This window comes from Limanda limanda, chromosome 5, assembly GCF_963576545.1.
Source record: "Limanda limanda chromosome 5, fLimLim1.1, whole genome shotgun sequence".
NCBI classification, from domain to species: domain Eukaryota; kingdom Metazoa; phylum Chordata; class Actinopteri; order Pleuronectiformes; family Pleuronectidae; genus Limanda; species Limanda limanda.
Window position 1 is genome coordinate 16,964,195 of NC_083640.1, and position 24,810 is coordinate 16,989,004.

Sequence of the window (24,810 nt, forward strand, 5' to 3'; positions counted from 1 at the left end):
ATCAATAATGTATAACAGATGTAAGTAAAAAAAACTGATAGTGATGTATTTGGATTTTACAAAGTAATAAGCATTTTTTATTTCAAACATCCAAACAAAGCAAAATGAGGCCAACCACTATCCTCCTGGACGGAGGTGTTCAGTTTCAGTGACTATCTTCCCCCATTCAATTTTATTACATAACTGGAATCTAAATCATCCGTTTATGATGCTGATTCTCAAAACTTGGAGCTCCCATTACAATTATCTGTAATGGATCCAAACAATTGTGTCAGTTAGGTCCTAATGTGTTCTTGTTCCAACCAAGAAAGTCCAGGAAAACCACTCCAGTTACAAAAAAAACATTTATTGTCTAGACATTTCAATCATTATAGATTAGCTAGCATTAAGACCATTTAGTATTTCTCCTGATTAGACGTTTCTTCTCCATGTAAAAGTTGTACAAAAAAAGTTTGTTATTCCTAAAGCATGTCCTGTAAGAAAAAAAAACATATATACATTTTTACAAACATTCAACAGACAGAAATAGAAAAAAAATCATGAAATAATGAGATTAAAATGGCTGAGATCGGTTTCTTCCTGAAGCTGAAATACAACTGCTCCTGTGCAACCTTCCTCGATTTAATGATCCTGACAAATGTATTTAATCCTGTTTGCAAATCCCACAAACTTCTCTGTAGAGAGAAAACAGGTTTTACTCTTTAATACAATTCAGCCAGTTTCAATAATCCGTTCAAACAAGTGACAGTATTTGGCCAAATATCAACTGTTCAGTGAATGTATACCAGAGGATTTTTTACTTCTTCACATAAGATTTCCACTAAACGAGATGAAATCACATTGAGTTGGTCCCTGTTCACAAAGCATGATTAACCTTCCACACAGTAAGACATCACGTGTTTCATAGAGTGACAAAGGCAGGGTCAGGGTGAATTTACAACAGTAAGACATTTTCTAAAGGGTTGTTTTTTAAAATCTTAAATATAGTGGGGAAATCTTCTATTTGAGATCACCATCCTAATTATCATGACCTCAACCAGTGAACTTATTGTAAAAGAGAGCAGAGGCAAATGAAACTGCACTAAAATGAACAGCAGGGGCGTGTTTACTCTGCAACAAAGGAAATCAATGTGTGAATCTGAAAAAATCTCCAGCCGATCAATAATCCATACTGAGCCTCTGAAATATTGATTGATTAGTTGATGAAGGAGCTGTTCAACAACAAGGAGGAGGGGCCCAGACATTAAAACATATGAAGGCTCATGTTGCCGTTTCCTTTTATTTAAACTCAAGCTGAGAATTAAACCTGGGTCGTTCTTGCTGTGAGGCGACAGGCTAACCACCAAACCACAGTGTCAGGTTTTGCGTTCGGATGAATGAAAACACAAGTAGAGAATAGTTATTACCATGTGTTGAAACAGAACACATTGAGTTTTTGAGGACAAATCTAATTTCTGAAACTTTTCACTAAGTGGCTCTTTAATTAGAATCATAAAAGAAAGGACGAGAAAATAAAGAGGAAAACAAGTTTTTTCAGAACAACATTTACAGTATTTTGTCCTGTTTTAGAAGCTTTTTTTTGGTTTGGTAAATATTTATTCTGTGTTAAAAAGGATCTTAAATTCTCCTGGATTGCATTAGAAGGATGTGCAGTCCCTGATGTATGAAGTAGCATGATGATGATGGACAAGACAACAAGGCCTTCCGTATGTTTAGGTTCTGTCGGGGTATTTCCTAAGTACAGCGTGTACCGAGTGTGTGGGTGGACAGTTACAGCTACAGTGCAGTTAGTGAGGTTTGGACATAGTGTTAAGACTGAAAAAAAAAAAAAAGTACTCTCCAGACAGTGTAGGCGTTTCAGAACAGCGAGCTGACGTTTTTAAGGGCAAAGAGTCAAAGCTGAGAGACAAACAGGTTCTGAGTGATATCTGTCAAGAGCAGACAAAAACATGTTCTTCATTCTCCGTCTATAAAATGTTATTCTGCTGTTGCTTCTCCTCTCTTGTCTCTCAAGAGTTATGTCCACATCCTGCTCCGTCTTTCTGCCGTTTGTTCACATATTCAACCCGCTAGAGTTTTTCTTCCGGGGTCTCCGCCCCTGGTCGTCACACTGAATCAAGTGTCTTAGTATCTGATGTTCAGTACAGTATTTTCCAGAAGAGCTGGTCCCAGTCCAACCGATGCACTTCAGTCCACTCATCTCTTGGTCCCTGTATCTGATCCCAGCGCAGTCCACAGCAAAAAGCAGCAGAGGCAAGAACATCCAAACAGTTCCTCTCTGTCCATTAACATCCAGCTTCTCCAGTGTAAAGCTCCCAGCTGATTTGGAGTCATGTTTACTGGCACACACACGTGTGCGTGTTCTCTCCTTTCCATGTGTCTTCAGCAGATGTAACAGAAAAAAACGGAAACGTGATCTTCACCGTTGTCTTCGATTTCTGGCTCCATGTGAACATTTCTAGAAACAAATCAGTGTGTGTGGGAAAAGAGCAGATGTCCTCGATTTCCTTTCACATTTTTAGTAGATGACCTCGTAAACAGTGGCCTTCTTGTCCCCTGAACCGGTGACAATGTACTTGTCGTCCACAGATATGTCACAGCTCAGCACCGAGGAGGATTCTTTAGACTGCAGAGAAACACAGAGAAAACCATGTCTTTAGAAAGTAGAATAATGTCTGCTGCTCTCATTCTAATCAGTGATGGGTAATCAGATACAGTGGCTGTCACATTAGATCATCATGTCACAGACATGCTGATGCACCACATGAGGCAGGAAGTGTTACCACACTGATGCAATATTTCACTGCATGATCTAACAGCAGGCGTGATGAACTTTGCAACTTTAATGTGTCTTGAAAACTGTAACTTACATTAAAGATGCTGCTTTGGAAGAAAATTATGTAACAATGACAGTTTCCACCAAACTAGAAGTGCAGCGCTGGTCGAAAGGTGGCTTTTGAAGGTGAAAAAGAAACATCAGAGACGGCAACTTTATATTTTATCTAAGGCTGAGAGTAGATTACATATCCTCCAATTATTTTCTGCTTTGTTCTTCCTGAGACCCAAATAAACTATATCTAAAATTAAAACTGCAGAATTTAATATTGTAGATAGTTCAGCATGTGTTTGACATGAGTGGCTTGTGTATTTGGCTGCTGAAGGTTGGTTACACAGACTGAAAGTGTAACATATATTGAAATCTATAGCTTTTAGTTTTAGAACTCTTCTTTATACACATAAATAAACTGCTTACAACTTGGAAAATGCACTGTAACGACAAACCATATTCTTTGTGATCAGCAATGGTCAGAGCGCCATGATTGGGGTGTGAACAGTGACACGTAAATTAACGTATATGCAATTACATCAACATATTGTTCCCCTACATCCAAGAAAATCTATATATTCAGAGAGTTTTTATCTGTTGTTCCAACCTGGAATATGCTGGCTCCATAGGGGGTTCTCCATGCATTCAGTAAGTTATCCTTCCCTGTGCTCACAAACCATTTACCTGTTAGAAAAACACAAACAAACACAAAAAGCAATTTCTGGTTAAAAGGTTGACAATGACATGATCAAAGAGAAACGGTTGAACAGCGAAAACAGCTCTGTAGTCTTTCTGATAAAAGTTCAAATAACAAAAAACCACGAGAGAACTGTTACATCATAGAACTTTCACAATACATTAAAGAATTATGATGGACCACAAAATGAGAAGAAGCAAGATGGAGGCAGTTTCGTACCACAGTAGGCAAACTGCAGAGACAGCACACAGCTCTCGTGTAGATGAAGCTGGTATTTGTCAGGTTTGGTGACATGAAGGACCTCGACGTTGCTGCTCTCCATTCCCACAGCGAGCCACTCTCCCGTCGGACAGTAGCCGAGAGAGAAGATCTGGGCAGGAGAGCGAGGAAAATACAAAAATTAACTCAGGCTCAAGGGGGAATTCTACTTTTAGCCCTAAGGCATCGTTGAAGAAGCACTCTTTGCAAGTACGAGTGTGCACCTGTGATGTGAAGTCGTGCTGCTGCAGCTGCCGCCCCTCTCTCAGATCCCAGGAGCGAACTGTGTTATCGAGGCCTCCGGTCCACAGCTTGGTGCCATCATTGGAGATGTCAATACAGCTGGCTCCATCTGTGTGGCCCTGGAACTGCCTGCAGGATACACGCATACATTCAGAGTTAAATAAAGAGAGAAATGTTTACACAAAGACACTGGGAATCAGGTTGCCTGGGCACTTGGTATGCATCACAGACAATCAACTGGGAAGAGCGTACAGTATATCTCATCAGCAGCCACTCTTTGGCTCAATATTCTGCTTCTTTATGATACAACTTGTAATCATAAAAGGTCAAACAAGCCTCAGATGAGTTGAATAAATCCCGTAGTTCAATATTGGGCTTAGCATGTGGTCGCAGGATAATGCTAAATCTTTCAAATTTATCTTCGCCAAATATTTAGTTATATTTAAACTTCTTCCAACATTCTTTCTGTCTACAATCAAACTGTAGGCACAAGGTCTCTCTTACCTAACAAGTGTCTGATTGTGTAAATCCCAGACTGCGATGTTGCCATCACTGCAGCAGGAGAAGCAGACTTTGGAGTCCGGGCTGATGGCCAGAGCGTAGCACGCCGGTGCTGATGACGTTAACTCTGCCTTGATCCTGGGAGTGGGTGTGGCCAGATCCCAGATTGACAAAGTGCTCGCCTCACCGCCCACTATCAGCGTTCGCCCATCGGGGAGCAGGCGACAGGAGCGGATGTAGTTGTCTCGGTTCTGATGTGGTACGCACGGAAAAAAGATTTGTATATACAGCTTTTGCATAAAAAAATGATTATAACGTAACAAGTATCTGTCTAGTCTCTTCTCTCTTTGAATTGAATGGAATTAAAATCTTAAGACACATACAGACACCACCACACTACAAACCTTTGGCAAATTACTAACTAAAAATATTAAGACGGGGAGTTTGGGCACCCCTTACTCATATGTTAGGAATTGGGCTGAAAATATTCTGTTTTCTGGTTGCGTGAGGGGTTTAGGAAACTGAAAATATAAAGAAGCTGAATTCTAATGATCTGTAGAAAACTCAAAATGCAACAGGAACTACCGACGGAAATGCAGGCAGTCAAAGGAGGCGATTACTATGTACTGAATACCCAAACTTTGGCACAAGCCCTGCTCAACGTTCTCAATATACAAGTTATTGAAATCCACCAGCCCACTTACCAGACAGTCGAGCTGGGACACAGGGCTCTTGTTCCCCGGGTGACTAATGTCCCAGACCTTGACACAACCCTTCCCTCCTGTGTAAACGTGTCTCGTGGGATTACTGATGGTGACAGCGCACACCACCTCTCCGTGGTTCAGTGTGTTGATTTGACGGGCGTGGCGTGGGATGCCCGGGCCCACCAAAGCATCCGGGGGGAACGGCACTGGCTGCATCTGTCCATCAGCGGCCACGTGAAAAGAATAGGCACTGTTGGTAGGAAAGGAGGAGCGTTGGTTGGCCATGATGAGAGAAAAAGTCAACATAAGGTGGAAAATGGTTGTTCCACAGGAAGATGTGGGAAATAGGTCCTCAAAACACACTCACGGTTTGCCGCCAGGGATTCCGGTCAGACTGGGAGGGATTCCGGTAACTCTCATGTGTGAATGAGGATCAAACCCAACCTAGAGAAGAGAACACACATGTTGTGATCGCAGTGCAAACACATGCCCATCGACTAAAAACACACAGGTCAATGATAACCTGTGGCACCGAGAAGAAACACTTGTGAGCACAAAGCAAACAGACACTCATAGTCTGGATGACAAGTATAAGAGTCAGCAAACACACAGAGGTGGTGCTGACACACACACACACACACACACACACACACACACACACACACACACACACACACACACACACACACACACACACACACACACACACACACACACACACACACACACACACACACACACACACACACACACACACCCTGAGTTTCTATTAAGTGTTGCTACTAAACCTATTTAAACAGTGTAATGAACACTATACAAACACAAACAAGAGTGATGAGGTGACTCAATGCAACACCAACAGCTTACACACTAGATAACTGTATCTCACACATACGAAATACAGCAATAACTATTGACACTTTCCACCCTTAAAATATGAATACAGTGCTCATTAACCTCTGAATGTTTTATAATTTTTAAACTTTTAAATATGAGTGGATGTACTTATGATTTTTCCCCCCAACTGCTCAACAAATAAAAGAGTACGGTAGTAAGAGTAGGGTACAACTGGTTCAGCCATTACTCAATTTCCCACCAACGGTGACAATATGAAGAGAAAATAATAATCCAACTTCTGCAGAGTCACTGAAAAAATTCCACTCAGGGGGAAGGATACAACGAAAACTCATACTCTGACACTGAATGTTTCCTCAGCTCAAGGTCATGAAAATGGAAAGAGCATAGTTTGGCTGTAAATCTGCCTGGAGCAGGTTATAGGGTTTTTGTGGCTGAGTTGTGAGCGCTGAACATCCAACTGTTGCCCGGGCGCTTCAGGGAGAACGCAAGAGAGGAAGTCCCAGTTGAAATAAAAACTCATACGAAGGCAGCAAGTTGAAGGTGTGTCTTAAAAATTCACTCTGTTCTGTTTCACTCACATTTATCATGAAACTTCACAGAGTCTGAGAACTTCCACCAAAAAAGAGCAGGATAAAAACTGAGGAATCTGATGGATCTTATCTACACAGGGTAAAGTCTTGAATTCCTCTGAAAGAAGAACGCACTTCATATTGTAATAAGTGTGGTGAGAACTTAGGTTATGACAACTGTTGTGCTTTATCTTTGAATTGAATGTGGATTTATTAGTTTCACTTCAATATTTGTAACTATCAGGGTCAAAAATTGCCTTATGGCCTCCTCTGTGATTCAATATGATTAAGAGAAAAACTTAAAGTAAACTGCTTGGGTTGATGAGATGTAAAATCAAATAAGCCTTTTTCTACTCACCATGGGTGAACGGCCATACGCAGCCACAGCGGCCGCGGCGGCAGCGCTCATCTGAGGTGACATGTTGTGCAGGCCGGCAGCATAGGCCGCAGCCCCGGCCAGCTCCCCATTCATCCCTGCTGCATGGGGCAACATACCGAACGCACCCGGGTATGGGCCTGGTACAGCGAGGGGCGTCCGCAAACCTGCAGCTGAGGAGTTGACGGAAGGAAAGAATAATACATTAAACTAATTATAACCAAAACAGCATCAACGTCAACATCTCTTAAGTTGAGGTTACATTTACCAGGAGGCAGTTTAGAAAACACAACCCAAACATAAGCATATTAAAATAATGCAACCAATCGTATCATTCAATTACAAATGTTTATAGTGGACTTACGAGGTGGATGTGGCATCTCCATGGAGGGGGGTTTGGACAGACTGGGCCTGATTCCGGGTGTGGTGCTCGGACCAGGGGTGGAGTCACCTCTGGGCGTGGGTGTGCTCGACTTTAGCCCAGGTGTGCCTGCTTTATCTCGCTGCCACAGAGAGAGAGAGAGAGAGAGAGAGACTTCAGACATACACAAGAAATATCTAACAAGGGATTAAAGAATGACCTATACTGGCTATTTGAGGTCAATGCCAACACAAATTTAAGGGATTAAAACAATACTGATATTGATATATATCGGTCTATTTGTAGACTGAATGAAATTAGTTCGTAGCCAAATTTGGTACACAGCACATTTGCTTTTTGAGGTATATCTCTTTATGTATTTTCACCTCTTCAAAAATCACACCATCTATCGACCTTTTACTGAAATCAAAACGTTTTCCAATTGGCATATATCAGAAATCATATATGTAGAAACCAATATATCTGTACAAGGAGCAAAACACAATACTGCTTCAACTGCAACAGAATAGGAATAAAATCAAAAGTAAATCACATGTCTTACATTTTCATACATTTGTGTCCACTGGTAACACAGAAATGAGATTGATTGTTTATCCGAATCGATACAACTACATTTTTTAAGTCTTATTCATCCCTACCATTGCCATCTCTTTGGACTTGAGGGAGGAGGAGCTTGCTGATGAAGCACTAGAGGCCGGACTACAGGGGTCCTTCTTGAGAAGACGTGCTTTATCCACGCCGTTCTCTCTGGGCGAGGGGAGAGGAGTGCCCCGGGGGGAGGCTGGATCCTGGTGGAGGGACAAGGAGTCAGTGGAATACCAGACTAAAGTTTCAAATTTCCCACAAATGTCTGTAAATTGAATTCATGCATCACACTCATCACAACATTAACAAAGGATAGAAACATTCCAACATACTGACCTCATTTGAAACATCCACCACTAAGTTATCATCACTTTTATCACCATCGCTATCCTGCAAAGACAGTAAGACAATTGGTTAGTTCATTATTTAATATTCTCCCCCTTCCCTTTACTTCCATCAGTTAACAATGCTTCTTTACTACTATACTCTACTTTTTAATAATACATTTACACAATTGCCTTGTCCTAATTACCTGAATGCGTTCATTGTCAAGTATAAGTACCAAGTGAAACAAAGCTCTCAACATTCCACTTGTAACTAGCTAATTTCAGACATGAAATTTGGCCACAGATATTTGTTTTCTTTTATTTTGTTTTATTAGCAGCATCATCAACCCCATCCCATCCACTGGAGGATCCCCTTCTGTGTTCACACATCAACTTCTCCTGGATTTCCATGGACTTTAAACCAGGAAGCCAGTAACTGTAGAGTGTCTCCCTCTGACATTTGTGTTCACACATGCACCTCCAGAGAAAATACAGAGGAACTGTCTGAAAGCAGCTTTAGATACAAACACTAAATATGCATGCTTCCTCACAGCAGAACAGTTTCTTACGTAGTGGCTGGAGTCCTTGTCTTCCACCTTGCGTTTCTTGGTGTCGTTTGAAAAATCGGGTCCGTTGCGTCGCTTATCTGAGTTCCGGAGACTTTCTGGCAGCAGTGAGTTACTCTGCAGATGAAAGCAGCAATGAGAAGCAGAAGGAGAGAACACAGTGGAACAGGAGAGCAGGAAGAGAGATTACAGGAAAAAAAGATAGGTAGGGTAGAAAGAAAATAGAATAAAAGAGGGAGAGGGAGTTTGAAGGACAAAGACGAAAAGACAGAGGAAAGAGGATTTGCCCGACATGAGACCATTTTGTCGTTTCCAGTTCAGGTTTGTTGTTGTTTGTGTTTATTCTCCATGAGCTCACTAGACTGTCTAATCCATCTACCACTAATTACACCAGCTATTCAGCTATGTTCAGAGCAGGTTAGAAAAACAGACTCTTACTTGCAAACAGGTTAATAGTTCACAGACTCATGAATTAAGTAGCGCTAACACTCAAACAGCAACCTCTTTTCTCACTTGACCAGAGCCAGTCACAGCCACACACAAACCAACACCTCTGAAGTTGATGATTACATTAAGTGGCACTCAAAATCTATCAGTGCTCCCTCTCTTGGCTCTGACAAGCTGCACTGGCTGTGTGTGTGTGTGGGAGTGAGTGTGTGTGTGTGTGTGTGTGTGTGTGTATGCGTGCGTGCGTGTGTGTGTACAATGTGTAATTGACTGTGAAAGCCTGTGTGTATGACCAAGTGTGTATCAGACTGTGTGTGTATATTACTTGCATAACACTCCTGTGTCCCTCTGTGTCCCAAGACTACACACACACACACACACACGCACGCACGCACGCACGCACGCACGCACGCACGCACGCACACGCACACACACACACGCACACACAGAGCCCCCCCCCCCTCTGGCCTCCTGACCAACGGATCCTATTGTTAATGGATTAAAGCTTCATGTTGAGTCCATTATAGTCTCAGCCTGTCAATGAAATGTGCATACAACATACACAAACACACATGCGCGTGCACACCATCTACCACGGGAGTGGGCTTTGGGGGTGGGGGGGAAGGGTAAATGAAGGAGGAATAGCTGCGAGAGGAGGAGCTTGGGAGGAGGGTGAGAAAAAATGGGGTAAGGGAGGGGATGAGATTAGAGGACAGGGGATGAGGGGAGGGTGTGAGAGTGTGGAGGAGAAGAAAGGGCAATGGGAGATGAGAGAGGGAAAGAGAGGAGTGTGGAGGGGGGGGGTGAAAATCTGTATTCTGCCAATGGCCCCCTTCCTTCACGGCCTCCCCCTTTCCTCCCTCTCACCCTCCCTCCCACCTCCTCTTTTACTGAAAGGTTTTAGTGAGCTGAGCACAGGAGCACTGACCCGCAAAACATAAGCAATTTCCCCCCTCCATGCCTCCCCTGTTCGCATAGTCTTTCTCTCAAACACACATACACACAAGCTCAGTGTCATATGACTGCTGCTCCCTCACCCCCCCCCCCCCCTTTCCCAAGCCCTCCCCTCTCAGTGGTGCTGATATTAAACACAATGAGAGTCTTTAAGCGCGGGATCAGGGGCGGTGGGAAGAGGGTGGAGAGGGGGGGTAATCTGCTCACTGAGGTGTTAAATAGGCACAACAATGCAGGCCGGGCCGGAGGAGCGTGCGTGTGCATGTCTGTGTATGGGAATATATGTGTGCATGTGTACGTGTGCATGTGTGTGCGAGTGTGCATGTGTGTGACCACGCTAAAAAGCTCATTTGGAGAAGAAAGGAAACCTAACAGTTCAGAGCAGATCTGGGGCAGGACTAAACAGGCAGGCCACAGCCCCCCCCAGAGATCCCTAAGCACACAAACACACACACATGCACACACACTGACACTGAAAAATACACATTTAACCATGAAAGCTATTTGAGTGTGAAACAGTGGAAGAAAACTGCTGATTACAATAAAACATTGTGACATGAACTTCATTGATCTGGGGGGGAAATTATGTCACTGCAGCAGCAAAGAATTTGAAAAACAAATGCAATCAAAAAATTTTGTTTAAATGAGTCTCCCTCTGCAAAAGTATATATATGAAATTTTGAGATATGGACAGATGTGCTTTTTCTAGAAACTGTATTTTACATATAATTCTAAAGAAAATACTTAATGTTTGGCCCAAGACCGCTTTGTCTATTTTTTGCTTCATAGTGGGGATTTATGGGGCGGTTTCTTTTTTAGTCTTTTTTTTATCATAATCATAATAAAAAAAGTCATTGATCAAAAATTTCGAAATATAATGATAATGTATTTATTTCCAGTCATATCTGTTGGCATGGAAAAGGCAATGATTTACATTTCTAGCCAAATTGTCAAGTTCTCAAATAGTTTTTATTTCATGTTTCTTTCTGCTTCAGGTTTGGGAGAATGTCAAGTTTTAGCGGTTTGCTTTCAGATATCGTTCAGGTTTTATAATGCTTCTCAGGGTCACCCAAGGTCTTAATGGATTAAAGGTAGTTTAAATTTGTTTTTCCTTGGAATTGGAAGGGAGTTTAATGATCCTGCAGATGTCCATCAACGGAGGTAAGGCAGACTAATCTCACTGGTGAGCTTAAGTAAACTGCAGCAGAGTACATCTAAGAACAAAATTAAATACCCCCAAACCAAATGATCTCCATTGATAATATGAGTAAACTGAGCAGTTTGTGAGAACAGTAAACATTGTCACAGAAACAGGGAGTACTTACAGTTCCAGGCTCTCTCTCTAATGCCGTTGGAAACAAATAGATGTGGTTGAGGTGACAGGGTTTTGGTGTTCAGCAGAGAAGAAGACAAAACAGAGAAAGAAGGGAAGGAGAATAAATTAGCAATGTGTAGCATTGTGTATTTAATCATATTTATATTTTTAAAAAAACTAACTTTAGAGGGTGAACAACTCCAACCACTTTGGTTACCATAACTGAATAAAATGTCTAATTTCTCAGCAATGCACAGTGAAAGTTGAATGACATGATAATCGATTCAAAGAGGTGTTCTTGTGTGTGTGTGTGTGTGTGTGTGTGTGTGTACCTCTCAGGTGCTCGGGTCCTCCGGGGTGTGAATCTGGTCCAGCCAGGTGAGGCTTTTTATCACTGTCTTTTCCAGCCAGATGTGGAGGCAGACCCCCAAGTGCTCCTGACAGAGCCAGGAGGCCAGCCGAGCCCCCCAGCTGAGAGGGGTGGAGGCCGGCCGGGTGAGGGGCCATGGGCACAGGGGCGCCACCGTGGTTATGAGATAGATGCTGCTGCTTGGACAAAGAGGGAAGAAACACAGAGAGAGGTGGTTAGTTAAGAATAAGGATTAAACGGCACTGAGGGATCCTGTAATACACAGCTCAGCCTTTTTCAGGAGCTTTTAGTCTAAAGCTGGAATTGTAATGCAAACACAACATAAATGGGTAAATTCTCACTGAAATGGGACACGGCATTTTTACAAGCCGACCAGTAATGACCGGTTAATATTCACAAATAGGTTAGCTTTGGAACAGGAATTGAAATGTGCTGCCAACCTAATTCATCATTGTCATCAAACTAGGTAGCTGGTTTGGTTAGTTGTAGGGTCGGTGAAATGAATCGCTTTCCGATGCATCGATGCAGAGACGGAACATAATGGAGTCAGACTCTCCTCCCTCCACTCTCCCACTGACCTGCGCTCACTTTACACTTTAACAATAAATCCCGACACTAATCAGACGTTATTAGGACCTGAACAGCACGGACGTTTACTTTGTGTTGGTTGATTGGCTTTAGAGTTTATGAGGCACGTATTTAACCCTGCGTAATGCTAAAGAATTGCCAACACAAGCCTTAAGAAATCCCATGTGCCCTATGGATCGGGTATTGTCATGCTGGGGGGGACCCCTCCCATTAGGATAGATATGTTTCATTACAGGATTAAAGTGATCACTCAGAACGAGTCACTTCTGTCCACAATATGGTGAAGAATTGCTTGTCTAACCGGATCAGCTTTTCCACATCTCTATGGACCAGTGTCTGTGGTTTTTGCACCACTCAACTCTCAAATGTGTATTCATATGGAGTAATGGAGAGGGGGGGGGTTATGCACTGCAACCCTACTATAAACACCCCTCTCTATGTGATTGTCAATAGACTGCTCTTGCTGCCAAAGGCTGATCACGCCCTTCATCAACATCCCCGGTCACCTGAGGAAGAGTTGACCTTCTGTCTCTCCGTAGACTTTGCACTACTGCGTGAACATCGCGACCATTAAATGCGTGCTGTTCACCGCAGTTTCTAACCCTCCAGCCGCATGAAATGTGCAAAGCCATGACACCTGACCCCCAAAACCCAAGTGGCAGAGAATGGACCCGAGTGATCAATAGGTAAAAAAAAACAATCAATAGCACTCTGTAACCCAATCAAAAGGGGTTTCTGGCCCCATTGAAGTCTTCAACAGATGGGCGAGTTTCTTCAGTGTCTGAGTTTACACCACCTCAACAAGCTGCTGCAGTCTACGAGGCAGTGAACACATCCTCACCCCCCCCTGCACGCTGCCTCACACACACCCTCCTCCTTCTGAGGTCAAACACTGAACAATACTGACAGCTGGGATCACAGCCCAGAGCTCCGAGGATGTGGTGGGAGAAGAAAAGAAGGAATGACAGAGGAGTGGGGGGAGAGAGCCAAGAGCCCCAGCTGCTGCCTGCACTGTCAGGTCTTGTGAGAGAGTGAGGCGGTTTAAGGAGAGAAGGGGAGGAGAGAAGGAGAGAAGAGGGCGAGGGAGGGAGAGAGAGTTTGGCTGGCAGCCCTGCTCTCTCTTTCACACCAAATCAGGCGCTCGTCTGAGCGTGAAATGCCTTTGTGTTCCAAAACATCATTATTGCCTCCTCAGACAGTAGCCGCGGGAATCCAAGCTCACTGATTCGCCGTGGGGAGGGGAGGAGGAAGGAGGGAGAGGAGAGGAGAGGAGAGGAGAGGGAGGGGCACAGGAGGCGACTCGGCGGGGGTGGAAGGAGTGCTGAAGGTCAAACCGACTTTTATCTCACCTAATTGACTAACCCACTCCCCCTCTTCTCAGCCCCCGCCTTCTCTTTTCCTCTCTATCCCTCCTTCGCTCTGAGTCCTGCCCCAACGAATGAGAGCAACACAACAAAATAGTCTTTTGGCGTCAGCCCCCATGACCGCCTGCGCATGCACACGTACACACACACACACAATTTCCCGAAATGGCTTGTCTGCCAAACAATCAAACACAAACACACCCACATGTCACACTTGATCACACAAACACGCACACATAGTCTAGATAAACAAGGAAGACATGCACCCTCACTCAGCCATCCTAAACCTGACTGTTGTTTTTTGGAAAAAAACACAAATGCATGCTCTGCTACACACAGACACGGGCACACACACACACACACCCAAACGGAAACACAAACAGGACCCCTGAGGGGAGTAAATGGAGGGGAAGCATTGGTGGAGGCAAGGAGAGTCTGGTTTGTCATGGGATGTTAGAGTGAAATGGGTGTGTGTGTGTGTGTGTGTGTGTGTGTGTGTGTGTGTGATTGTGTGTGTGTGTGTCTGTGTGGAGGTAAGGGCAACATGCTTCATTACACTCATTTAACTCACAAACGTGGTGAATGACAGGCTGGCGTGGGAGACGGGAGGAGAGGGGAAGAGGGTAGTGTAAGGGCAACGCCATGACCCCCCCCCCCCTTACAAACACTGAAATCCTGCAATTAAGACTCAAACAGCAACTGCCAAATCCGCCCCATCCCACACGAAGACACCCCCCCCCTTTAAGTCTACACCAGCTAACAAGCCCTCCTCAAATCTAACCACACTGTCCTCCAGTGCCGCTCTTAGCAAGGCTTAAGCTCAGAAGAACTCCACCCCTCCCCGAAAGCATCACATTTCTCTTAAACTCTACCCCCCCAGCCTCCCCTATGGCAACTTTAAAGCCAAGTATTCTCCACCACCCTCCAACATCCAAACCGTCGCCACCGAAAGCTCAAGTGCTTTTGTTTTTCCAACTTCTTTTCACTCTTACGGTGCCAATCACTTGTCAGCTCAAGTCTGAATAGCTGGTCACGCCCCATCCTTCATCACACGCTGAATCCTCTGCTTTGTTCTCTGCTCAGTCACCGTGACACGGATCATTTCTATCAATCAATCCATCCATCAATCAATCAATCAAAAAACTTTTTTTTTCCAAGACCGTTGGTCCATAAAGGGAGAAACTGATCTGTGTGCTTTGGTTTCCTTGGATTAACATGATTGGCTCTATATTTCTAATTATATGCCTCAGTTAAATCTTATTTGTACTACTGCAAAGTTTTAGGAATGATTCTGACGTTATCAAGTAAAATCTGAACATTTGCTTATTAAAAAATGACTTTGACGTACTTCTTATGTCTCCATTACTTGGGATGGTTTTCCAAACCCGGTTTTAAAGGGCCCCCTAATAGTTCAAGTACTGGCACATTTAGGATAATAAATTCCCTCTATATTATTGCTACTTAAACGTTAGAAGAGGAGATACTACTGTGTGCGAGGAGTGGATGAAACTGTCTCACACTCTGCAGCTCATACACACTTCACTAGAGTCGTTGTTGACAATGCTCATTGCCACAAGTACCTCTTATGCATGCAAGGGAGGAAATGAGAAATCTGTTGAAATACCTAGTAACAGCGTGTTACATGCAGGCAGAGAAATTAACATTTTCAAATTGCCTAGCTTGTGGCTCATCTGTTGTTGCCCCAGGTATGTTATCTATGCTAGCAACCTGGAGTCCACACACAATTGTAAATGATACAAACAGGGTTACGGTTAGGGTAAAGGATTACAAGTCACCATTAGCTGGCTGATTGTTACGCGTCCCTTCATAAATCCGAATGGAAGAGGAATTTGCATAATCTGAACTGCCTTTACGAAATATCAATTTCTAATTCCAATAAATTAGACCACAATTATTTGTCCAAACACGACCAAGCCAGAGAGGAAAATAAACCAAGCCCAATCAGAACCCGACATTCTGTTTTATATGTCTGAACCCGACTCAAACCCGATCATTTTCTTGATTACTGGCATGTACAGCAGAAAAATCGAATAGATAACCCAGGCAACGTGACTGTTACCAAAGTGAACCGTTGACTGCCTCTTTTATGTCATAAATGAAGGAAATATATTTCATATGAAATAAACAGACATACAGAGACAGTCAATATAAGTAAAGATGAAATAGAGGTATACACACTGTAGGTGGAAGACCTGGCAGTCCACGTACCCCGATGACAGCATTGAGCTCTGCCATAGTCACCTGTTTTGCTCGCTCTACAGCCTGGACGACCTGCTGCTGATGCTGCAAAACACACAAACACAAAACATGAATGAAAAGTACGACGAGTAAAAGGCCTTATTATCAGTGAAGCTAGCAGCGAGTGGGTTTGCATGGAAAACAGTCTGTAGCTCAAAGTCGCACGTACTTACCTCCTGTGAGAGGAAGGGAATGACTTGTGCACAGATGGTGTTTAGTCTCTTGGCAATCTCAGTCTGGTGAAGGAACAGACACACAGAGACAGAGAGCGACTTAATTTTTAATAACATAATTACATTCATTTAGAAAAGACAGCTGTGCAGTAACACCAATAAAGTCATACAAGCAGACACACACACACACACACACACACACACACACACACACACACACACACACACTGGGAACTGCTATCTCCACAGCAAACACACAAACCTACCAGTGTACGATATAATGACACACAGTGGTGTGTACCTCTTTCAGCATCACTAACAGACACACACTGTATGACAAGATTTTCCTTTCTCATCATCAGTGTGAGCTCAAGTTTCTCTATTGCCTGTCGTATTTCTTTTTGCTCTCTCTGGGCTCTTGTCCCTCTTCCCATCAGCACTTCAGCATAATCTCGTCAGCTCCTAACTTCATTTAGTCTCACCCAGTATCCATGCCAACACATCCGCCTGCCCCCCAAACCCCCGGAGGTGGCTACAATTGGCTGAAACCAGATACCCCCACAGTGGCATTAAATCAGATAAGGGACCTCATATTACATAGCATCCAATCAAATTGATACAAAGGGGCCAGGGTGAAGAGGGAACTGGAGGAGCCATGAAACGTAGTAATGGCTCATCAGATGCACACATTACCCATAAATAGATACATGCAGAATCGTCAAAGACATTTATACTGTTCTTAAGTGAAAAACTAGAAAAAGATGACTTACATTATTATCGGATGAAAACTAATGAGACTTGGGCTTATGGAAACGTTTTGGCTAAGTAAACAAGGTCAAAACACAGTCACCGAGCCATTAAGACATGTGCTGTGTCTCAACACAAAGCAACACTGTGGGAATTTAACTGAACAAACTATTACATCACCTGCTGCAGAAATAACTGTATACAATTCGTCCCGTTTTACAATAATAAGATAAAGTACTTTTTAGTCATTGCACAAGACATACTTTGCTGCAGCACAGTTGTGCTTTGAGCTTAATATTAGTAGACCTTAACCTTTTGCTACTTAACACTAAAGTCTATGATGGGAATGTGGGCGACGCCAGATGAGAAGTCCAGGGATCAATGTGTTTACAATTCTCTGTGTGTGTCTGCCCCATATTTCATAACAATCCATACAATGGTTGTCAAGATATGCCACCAAAAACTATAAATGTCAAACTCATTGGAGGAAGGGTCAGGGGGACAGATCCTCAGGAGACCATGAATGTCAGACCAAATTTGACTTCAGTCCGTCCTTGACCAAAGGAAGCGACATTGTCATCCCAAAAGCCAACTACACTTAAATATAACCCTAACACAAAAATCGAGGGTCTTAATCCTCCAGCCATGAAGTTGTGAAGTCCGGCCAAGACGTCCTGGATGGACGATGGTCTTGATCCTAAATTGGTCCTCACAACCATAGAATGACACACGCACCCAATCAACTGACCCTGCTACAGCTCAACCAATTATATACTTGGATACCTGGATAAGCTAAATTAAGTACTAGTCGACTCAAAAGGAGCCCTGGACTAAATTAGTAACTGCTTCAGTTATAAAATAACTGAGACTAAAAAAAGAAAATACATGCAAGGACACGAATTATTCACATGACACAACTCAGAAGAATTTTAAAAAGGTGGTTAAGTAAATATGCTATGCAAATGTTAGTAAAGATAGAAGTAGCAAATAGATGTAAGTAAAGATGGGATAGCTTCACGCTGAACAAACTAAACACTATAAATAATTGACTCTACAAGAATCAAAGAGAATATGGAATCAAAGGGAGTTATAAGCCTTCAGAGCGGTTTGTGTGTGTGTGTGTGAGACTCTACAAGACATGCAATACAACGTGTCTAATAAAGATTTGATCATACTTATTTACACATGTGGATACACTGGGACGATAACAGCTGCATAATGTAAAGCACTATCTATAGACCAGTGTACATCTGTTTCACAGTGCTTTGCCATTTCTCTGATGTTTTATTTAACAGCTTTGACTTCTGTGCAGCGTTTATGTGATATGTAATGCCAGTTTTTTCAGCCAGTACTATTTCCACACATGTGCTCCTGATGTACCCGTTGCTTCACCCTTTGTACAATACATCACCTCATTTTCAGCCCCATAAAAACCTGCACCGTGACCAGCTCACAAGTTGCTGACTTCTGCAAACTGTAACTCAATCTTAGGACAGAACACGCAACTTAAACCGTGCCTAGAAAGCTCAAAATACAGGTCTATTTCAGGCAGACTATACCAGCACTTCCATTCTCAGAAGCCTGATTTGTAAGCCTACAATTAGCCTTGTATAAAGGCTAACTGATTAGGCCGTCTGAGAATAGTCTGACTTACTACTATCAGGTCAGCTGAGCTAATCTAACTAAGCTGACTGACAAAACTAACAAGGATCAAACAAATGAGGCTGCAGTCCCCGAGAGAGGCACTTCTACAGATAGTGGACAAGGACATTTGGAGGAGGTGAAATAAGGATAAAAGCAAACTTTATCTCAGTTCTGAGAGCAACGTTGGAGAATTTCTATCATACACAATCTAGTTGATATAATTGAGAGCAGGTAAACAAAAGTTGAGGATACAGAGAGAGGATGTATGTATGCCGACACAAAGTGCTAACAGAAAACAGGCTTCCCGTTCCACAATTTGAGTTTTACTGTCACACTACAAGTACACACACACACACATACATACATACTTCCAGCAGCAGGAGGTAGGTTGTTAGTCTGTATCCCCTGTACCCCCCGCACACAGAAGCTTGTTGCTCTGACAACTGCAGCCCCAAGCTAATGACCTCCCCTGGAGCTTTAGTGCATAAGTGTTTGTGTGTGTGTGTGTGTGTGTGTGTGGACAATGGGAAAAAGATGCAGCTCCCTCATAATGAAAGAACAGTAGCTCGGCACGGACATAAAATGAAAGAAAAGCCAAGAAGAGAAAAAAGACACAAGGGAGTGGGGGGGGTGTAGCTCAAGAAAGAAGAGATCCCATGATTGTAAATGGAGAGTGAGAAAGGCGGAAAGAAAGGGTGAGAACTTGGGGTATAACAGGGGAAAAAATAACAAGTGGAGAAGGAGAGGACTAGAAAAAAAAAACGTAGGGACGGGAGTGTGAATGAGTCGGAGGCGCATCCCGCTCTTCAGTGAAGCGGCCGGGCCAATCCACCTCCAATTTCCTCTGGTCTGACTGGTCGATAGCTGTGGTAATTACTGGTAAACGCTCCGAGCCCTGCACCACTCCTGTGGGGAACGCGTGGCTGTGTGCATTGGAGTGTGTGCGAGTTTTTCCTCCTTATCCTTACATAGTGTACTTAAACGTGTGAGTATGTTTGCCTTTAAACATGTGCTCATGCAGAAGCATGTTTGAGTCTTTGTGTGTACATTACCATGTGTACTGTATGTGTCAAATGTTCTCATGCCCTTAAGCTTCAGCAAACATGTCTTCTGATTCTTTGCCTTGAGCGCACGTGTTGGAATTACATCAAAGTGCCCTCATCGCCCTGTGTTTTGTGTTTCCACACTTGTGCGTCTGGCCGAGTAAAGTGTGCGTTGTTGCCTCTGAAAGGGGGAAGCTCCATGGCTTCTCCTCCGCCTGCTTCACCGTGATCGATTCCTCTGCCCTCCCCAGCCCTGCCCCTCTAATGTAATAAAGCAGGTCGCTCTCCTAGACAGCACCAATCAATCTACAGAGCCATTCATCCTGCCTCTGGGCTCAGCCGGCCGGCCCTAACTGGGGAAACGGAGACAGAGCCCCATCGATCACAAATAAATACACACACACACACACAACGGGATACAGTAAAACACACACAGATGCATTTGTGCACACACAAGAACAAATCAACATGGGCACACACCAAATACATCAAAAACCTTGCCATGAGAGAGAGAGAGAGAGGGGGATGGAAAGAGAGAGGAGGAAAGACAAACAGGAAGATGCAGAGAGTGGACGAGAGGCAACCATACCTGTTTGTGCATTTCGATGTTGAGGCCATAGGACATCTCATAGTACTAAGGGGGCAGAGAGTAAGAGGGTTAGATCATTGAAGGAGAATTTGTGTGATCTTATATTTGTTTTACTGGAAAAAACAGGCATCGAATCAATCTACTTTTAACGGGAACAGCATCCAAATCAAAGGTTTTACACCTGCATCACCTTTGAGGTAAAGAAGATGTGTGTGTCTGCACGACATTCTCTTCTAAAGACACACTAATCTTCCTGGGCCTCGCTTTGTTCCAGTGAAAATAGCTTGACGCTCGCTACACTAGGCACCACAACTTTCCTTTTGATTAAGTGCATTTAATCATTGTGTTATTAAATCTCCTGTGGCTCATTATGTGACAAATTAAATTTAAATTGTCAATCACTTTTGACAATTTGATAAACGTAGAACCCATGACATCCCTGACTAGCGCTGCGCTAAATCTGTCACATCCTCAACACAACAACAGTTCACCGGTGTTGTACTTGCCATATGAACTAGTTCTCCTGGTGTCTGTAACATCATTTAATTGTGTAGTTGACTAATCGTGCACATGCCTCCCACCGACGCACAGTTCAAACAAAGTCTAATCTCACACTTTAATCATCTCCATTAGCCTGTCTGAGTAATGAAGCTGCACAGAGAGCCGGGGTTACTGTCGGCTTGTTGTGCGGCTTGTATGTTTTCCTCCCTCTTGATTGACGTTCTCAGACCTATGGAGCCTTTGAGTTCAATGAATTGAAAGTAGGGTTCTCACCATGACATAATGTCTCTGCATCTCCGTCTTCTCACTGGCCAGCTTCTCACACTCCAGCTTGAGACTGAAAAACATGATTTGCCATTAACATTCAGAGAAACCTCTCATGCAAAGCAAACACAGTCGAGTGCAACCCGAACCAACACCTCGATTGCGGATTAACATCACATATGTTATGGCAGACGGATCTTCTTCTCTGATCCCTCTTGGTTTTCACTGACTGATTAAAGCAACAACAATGGCAAACACTAACCCGAAACAGTTTGGCACACAGAGCGGCTCTTGAAGAGATTAAAAGTTAAGCGCAGAGGACGACTCATCCAGTTTAAATATGACAAACATGTTGACTGTGCGCTGTTGGGTTTCACCCTGCTGTCAACACGTGTGAATCAAGATGTGAACGAGAAATTGCTTGTCAGTCGGCAGCTTACACCTGTTGTGGTCGACCCTCCCAGAAAACACAAATAAGTAAAAGCGCATACACAGAGCAGAGGGGGGGAAAAAACACTGCACACACACACATATTCAAGGCTCTTTTCCCAACACACAACCGCACACACAGGGGGGAAATAAGGAGTGATTTATGAAAGCCTGAGCCCACACGCCACCCTCTGGCTCCCACCCATCACTGAGACTTAGACCTACCGCAGCGCACAGCACTAACACAGACGCATGTGTGCACACTCTGGTGTGTGTATGAACCTAATCCAGGTTTATGGGTTAGCATGAGGACAGAGTTGGGGTTTTGTTCATTATGTTTATGGGATGATTGTGGTGAGGGTGAGGTTTGGTGTTAGAGGGTAGATGACAATGAGGAAAAACTGGCCACGATGGCGGCCCATAAACACAGGAGCCTGCCACGGGAATGTGTGTTTGTTTTATCCACCTGTGGTACTGGGCCTGAAGAAACTGGAACTCCTCCTTGATGCGGTCCAGTGACTCTGGGATGGTGAACTTGAAGGGCTGGCCTGGAGCCTGGTGGGGCGTCTGACACACACACACACACACAGGAGAGATTATTAACATCACAGTGCCTCATTACGTGACCTGCAACATGCATTTCATCCTCGTCAGCCTGGCATGTAAATCTCATATTTGAATTATGGGAAGTTGTTAAAACAAACAATGGCATTAATCTCCCTCTGCGGATCTGTGCAGGTGCAAGAGAGCAACTACCCAGAGGGGGAGGGAGCTCGGTGTGAACATGTACTTAGAAGAGCCTGGAGGCTGTTCCAACTAAAACAACAGGGAGCCGGGGTGAGAGACAAAAGAGACAGTGTTGTCTCCCGGGCTGCGGACAGACAGGTAACCAGTGCCGGAGCAGGAAGAGCCTTACCGGGTGCCGCCCCTGGGGAAACATGGTTATCTCCGGGAGGATACGACCGCTTCCTCCTTAGCACCACCACGATGCTGCTGGGGGGGTGAAATCACACAGGGTCCGGGGGGGATGTGTGTGTGTGTGTGAGGGGGGGAGAGGGGTTGGGGGGGGGTAGCTCCCGATTACGGACAAGGATCCATCCGCCGTAGTTGGGAGCAAGTGGAGTTGATTTCAAATAAAAGCGAGCCCCCCCCCTCCTCGGGCTCCGGAGCGTTTAACGTGAAGCCTCGGTCCAGATCAACCGGAAACACACGTGAAGCGGCTCGTTAGCCGGAAGCAGCTACAAGAAGCTCCGCCGGTGAGGAGCGCAGCCCCGGGGCTCCGAGCCGGTGTATTCCGTAGAGAGAAACGAGGTGATGGGTGGAGGTGGAGGAGGTGCTGGTGGAGTTGACTCCGCCCGGCCGTCAGCACCGAGCCGCGGACTGGTGGTCGCCTCTCCGCCGGAGCATCAGCAACATCCACGCGGGGTTCACGACCAGTGGAGGGTCCCAGTTCACTCACTGGCGGGCGGACGCGTCCACAGCCGAACCAGTGGCTCCACGTCCCCGGTGCGAGGAGGCTGCAGCGGGAGAGAACCGGAGAGAACCGGAGAGAAGCCGGAGTTTGATAAACAACAACAACAACAACCAGCAGCAGCAGCAGCAGCAGCGTCTTCCTCCTCAATGGAAACTTTCTCACGCGGTTTCACGCTCCCCTGCCAGCCGGGGGTACGAGGCCCCGCCCACACCGCGGCCGCCCGGCCTATCGGAGCCGCGGCTCCACGTGGGGGGACAGGATGCGGAGCGCCGAGCAGACCAATGGCCGCTCAGAGCCGCTCAGAGCCACGCCCCCTTCAGTCCGTTGACCCGCGGGTTCTGGCCAATCAGCGCGCGGCTGATGGAGCCCGCCACTCAGGAGGCGCGCGGGGCGGGGTGAGGGAGGGGGGAGGAGGCGAGTCTCAGCTGTCAGTCAAAGTAACGTGGGTTCGGCTGGGGTGGAGGACACACACACACACACACACACAGAAAGGAACACACACACACACACACACACACACACACACACACACACAGAAAGGGACACACATAGAAATACACGCGCACACAAAGAGGAACACGAGAACGCGCACTGAGCAACGACGCACGCAGAGAGAAATACACACACACAGAAAAAACACACATACAGAAACACAAACACGCACGCACAGAGATAAATACGCACACAAAGGGACCCACGCACACCCGGACACACACTGTCTTCATGTAGCTGCTGTGAACCTCCTCACAAGTGTCAGTGCAAATCAAGTCAAATCTCTCTCTCCCTCTCCTTCCATGGAATAACATACAGTGGGCTCATGTCTTTAGCAGAACCTGAACTCACTTGTGCGCCACTTCTCCTGAGAGACCACACAAAAAAGATGAACTAATGATGCTGCTCGCTTGTTGTTCACTATATACACTCTATGTCATACGCTCGCCACATAAATTCAGTCGAAAAGATGAGAAATTTAACAGCAATGTTTTCAGTATAGATGTTTTTATGTCACGTCAACTTCTTTTATTGTTTATAGTTTGAACGCCGTCTCCGAGCGAAGAAAAGGAATCTGCTCAAACCGGATTTCTCTATTATCCCAACACATAAAAGCAGATCGGTACAGTTGAAAGTAGTAGAAAAAAGAGGACGAGCTGTCGGCTGCAGAGAAGTGAAAGAAAAAGAGCAATATGCTCATTTTGTGAACAAACAGAAACAGAAGACAAAATGAACAGAAAGAGGTTTGGAGAAGCAGCGACTTTAGACTGAAACGTGGTTCAAGCTGGTCTCTTATAACACTTCTTTAGATATAAAAAATAAAGTGACTTTCTGATTACATCACAGCCAAATACATAGATGATACAAGACGTTGTGGATGATTATACTTTGGATAACGAAAGACTGAAAACACCAATAACTAGAGGTGGCATTAGGCTATGATTCAGTTCATTTACGAGTGTAGTCCATCACTAACCAGGTGGCAGTACACTATACTATGACTTCTGTTATTATCTATAATAAACACAGGCCCATATATTTTTATGGTCATATTATGCAAGTTCCTGGTTCATACTAGCAAACTCCTAGTTTTTCTTGACATTGCTTATTTACAAATACTACATCAATATCTCTTTAAATCAACAATCCAACTATACTCTCATTTAAGATTCAGTTGAGAGTTTAATATCAGTGTGTTTATTCTGGTCAAAGTGCAAAGTAAACATTTATTGTCATTCAGATCTGAACAAAATGGAGCTTGATAT

The 24,810-nt window shown here is 44.3% G+C and overlaps 1 protein-coding gene across 1 annotated transcript; it reads right to left on the reverse strand.

Annotated features, from left to right (window-relative positions):
- Positions 1 to 280: 280 nt before the first annotated feature.
- On the reverse strand, positions 281 to 22,540 carry LOC133001981 (transducin-like enhancer protein 1). Its single transcript, XM_061071707.1, has 20 exons — positions 22,496 to 22,540; positions 22,046 to 22,146; positions 21,160 to 21,223; positions 20,386 to 20,430; positions 16,363 to 16,425; positions 16,130 to 16,234; positions 11,941 to 12,154; positions 11,619 to 11,635; positions 8,896 to 9,009; positions 8,337 to 8,390; positions 8,054 to 8,203; positions 7,398 to 7,536; positions 7,016 to 7,206; positions 5,598 to 5,674; positions 5,231 to 5,480; positions 4,530 to 4,777; positions 4,007 to 4,154; positions 3,744 to 3,894; positions 3,435 to 3,511; positions 281 to 2,626 (listed from the first exon to the last, which is right to left on the reverse strand). Exons 1-20 carry the CDS (start codon positions 22,517 to 22,519, stop codon positions 2,519 to 2,521), a joined length of 2,340 nt encoding a protein of 779 aa, XP_060927690.1. The 5' UTR covers positions 22,520 to 22,540; the 3' UTR covers positions 281 to 2,518.
- Positions 22,541 to 24,810: the final 2,270 nt, after the last annotated feature.

What these genes read in the sequence shown, in the direction of transcription:
- LOC133001981 (XM_061071707.1), bottom strand. Translation starts at nt 22,519, where the DNA reads ATGTTTCCCCAGGGGCGGCACCCG. An exon ending in TGGTGGATGTTTCAAATGAG is followed by an intron (nt 8,204 to 8,336) that starts GTCAGTATGTTG and finishes TCCCTCCACCAG; the next exon opens with GATCCAGCCTCCCCCCGGGG. An exon ending in GGAATCCCTGGCGGCAAACC is followed by an intron (nt 5,481 to 5,597) that starts GTGAGTGTGTTT and finishes TCCTACCAACAG; the next exon opens with TGCCTATTCTTTTCACGTGG.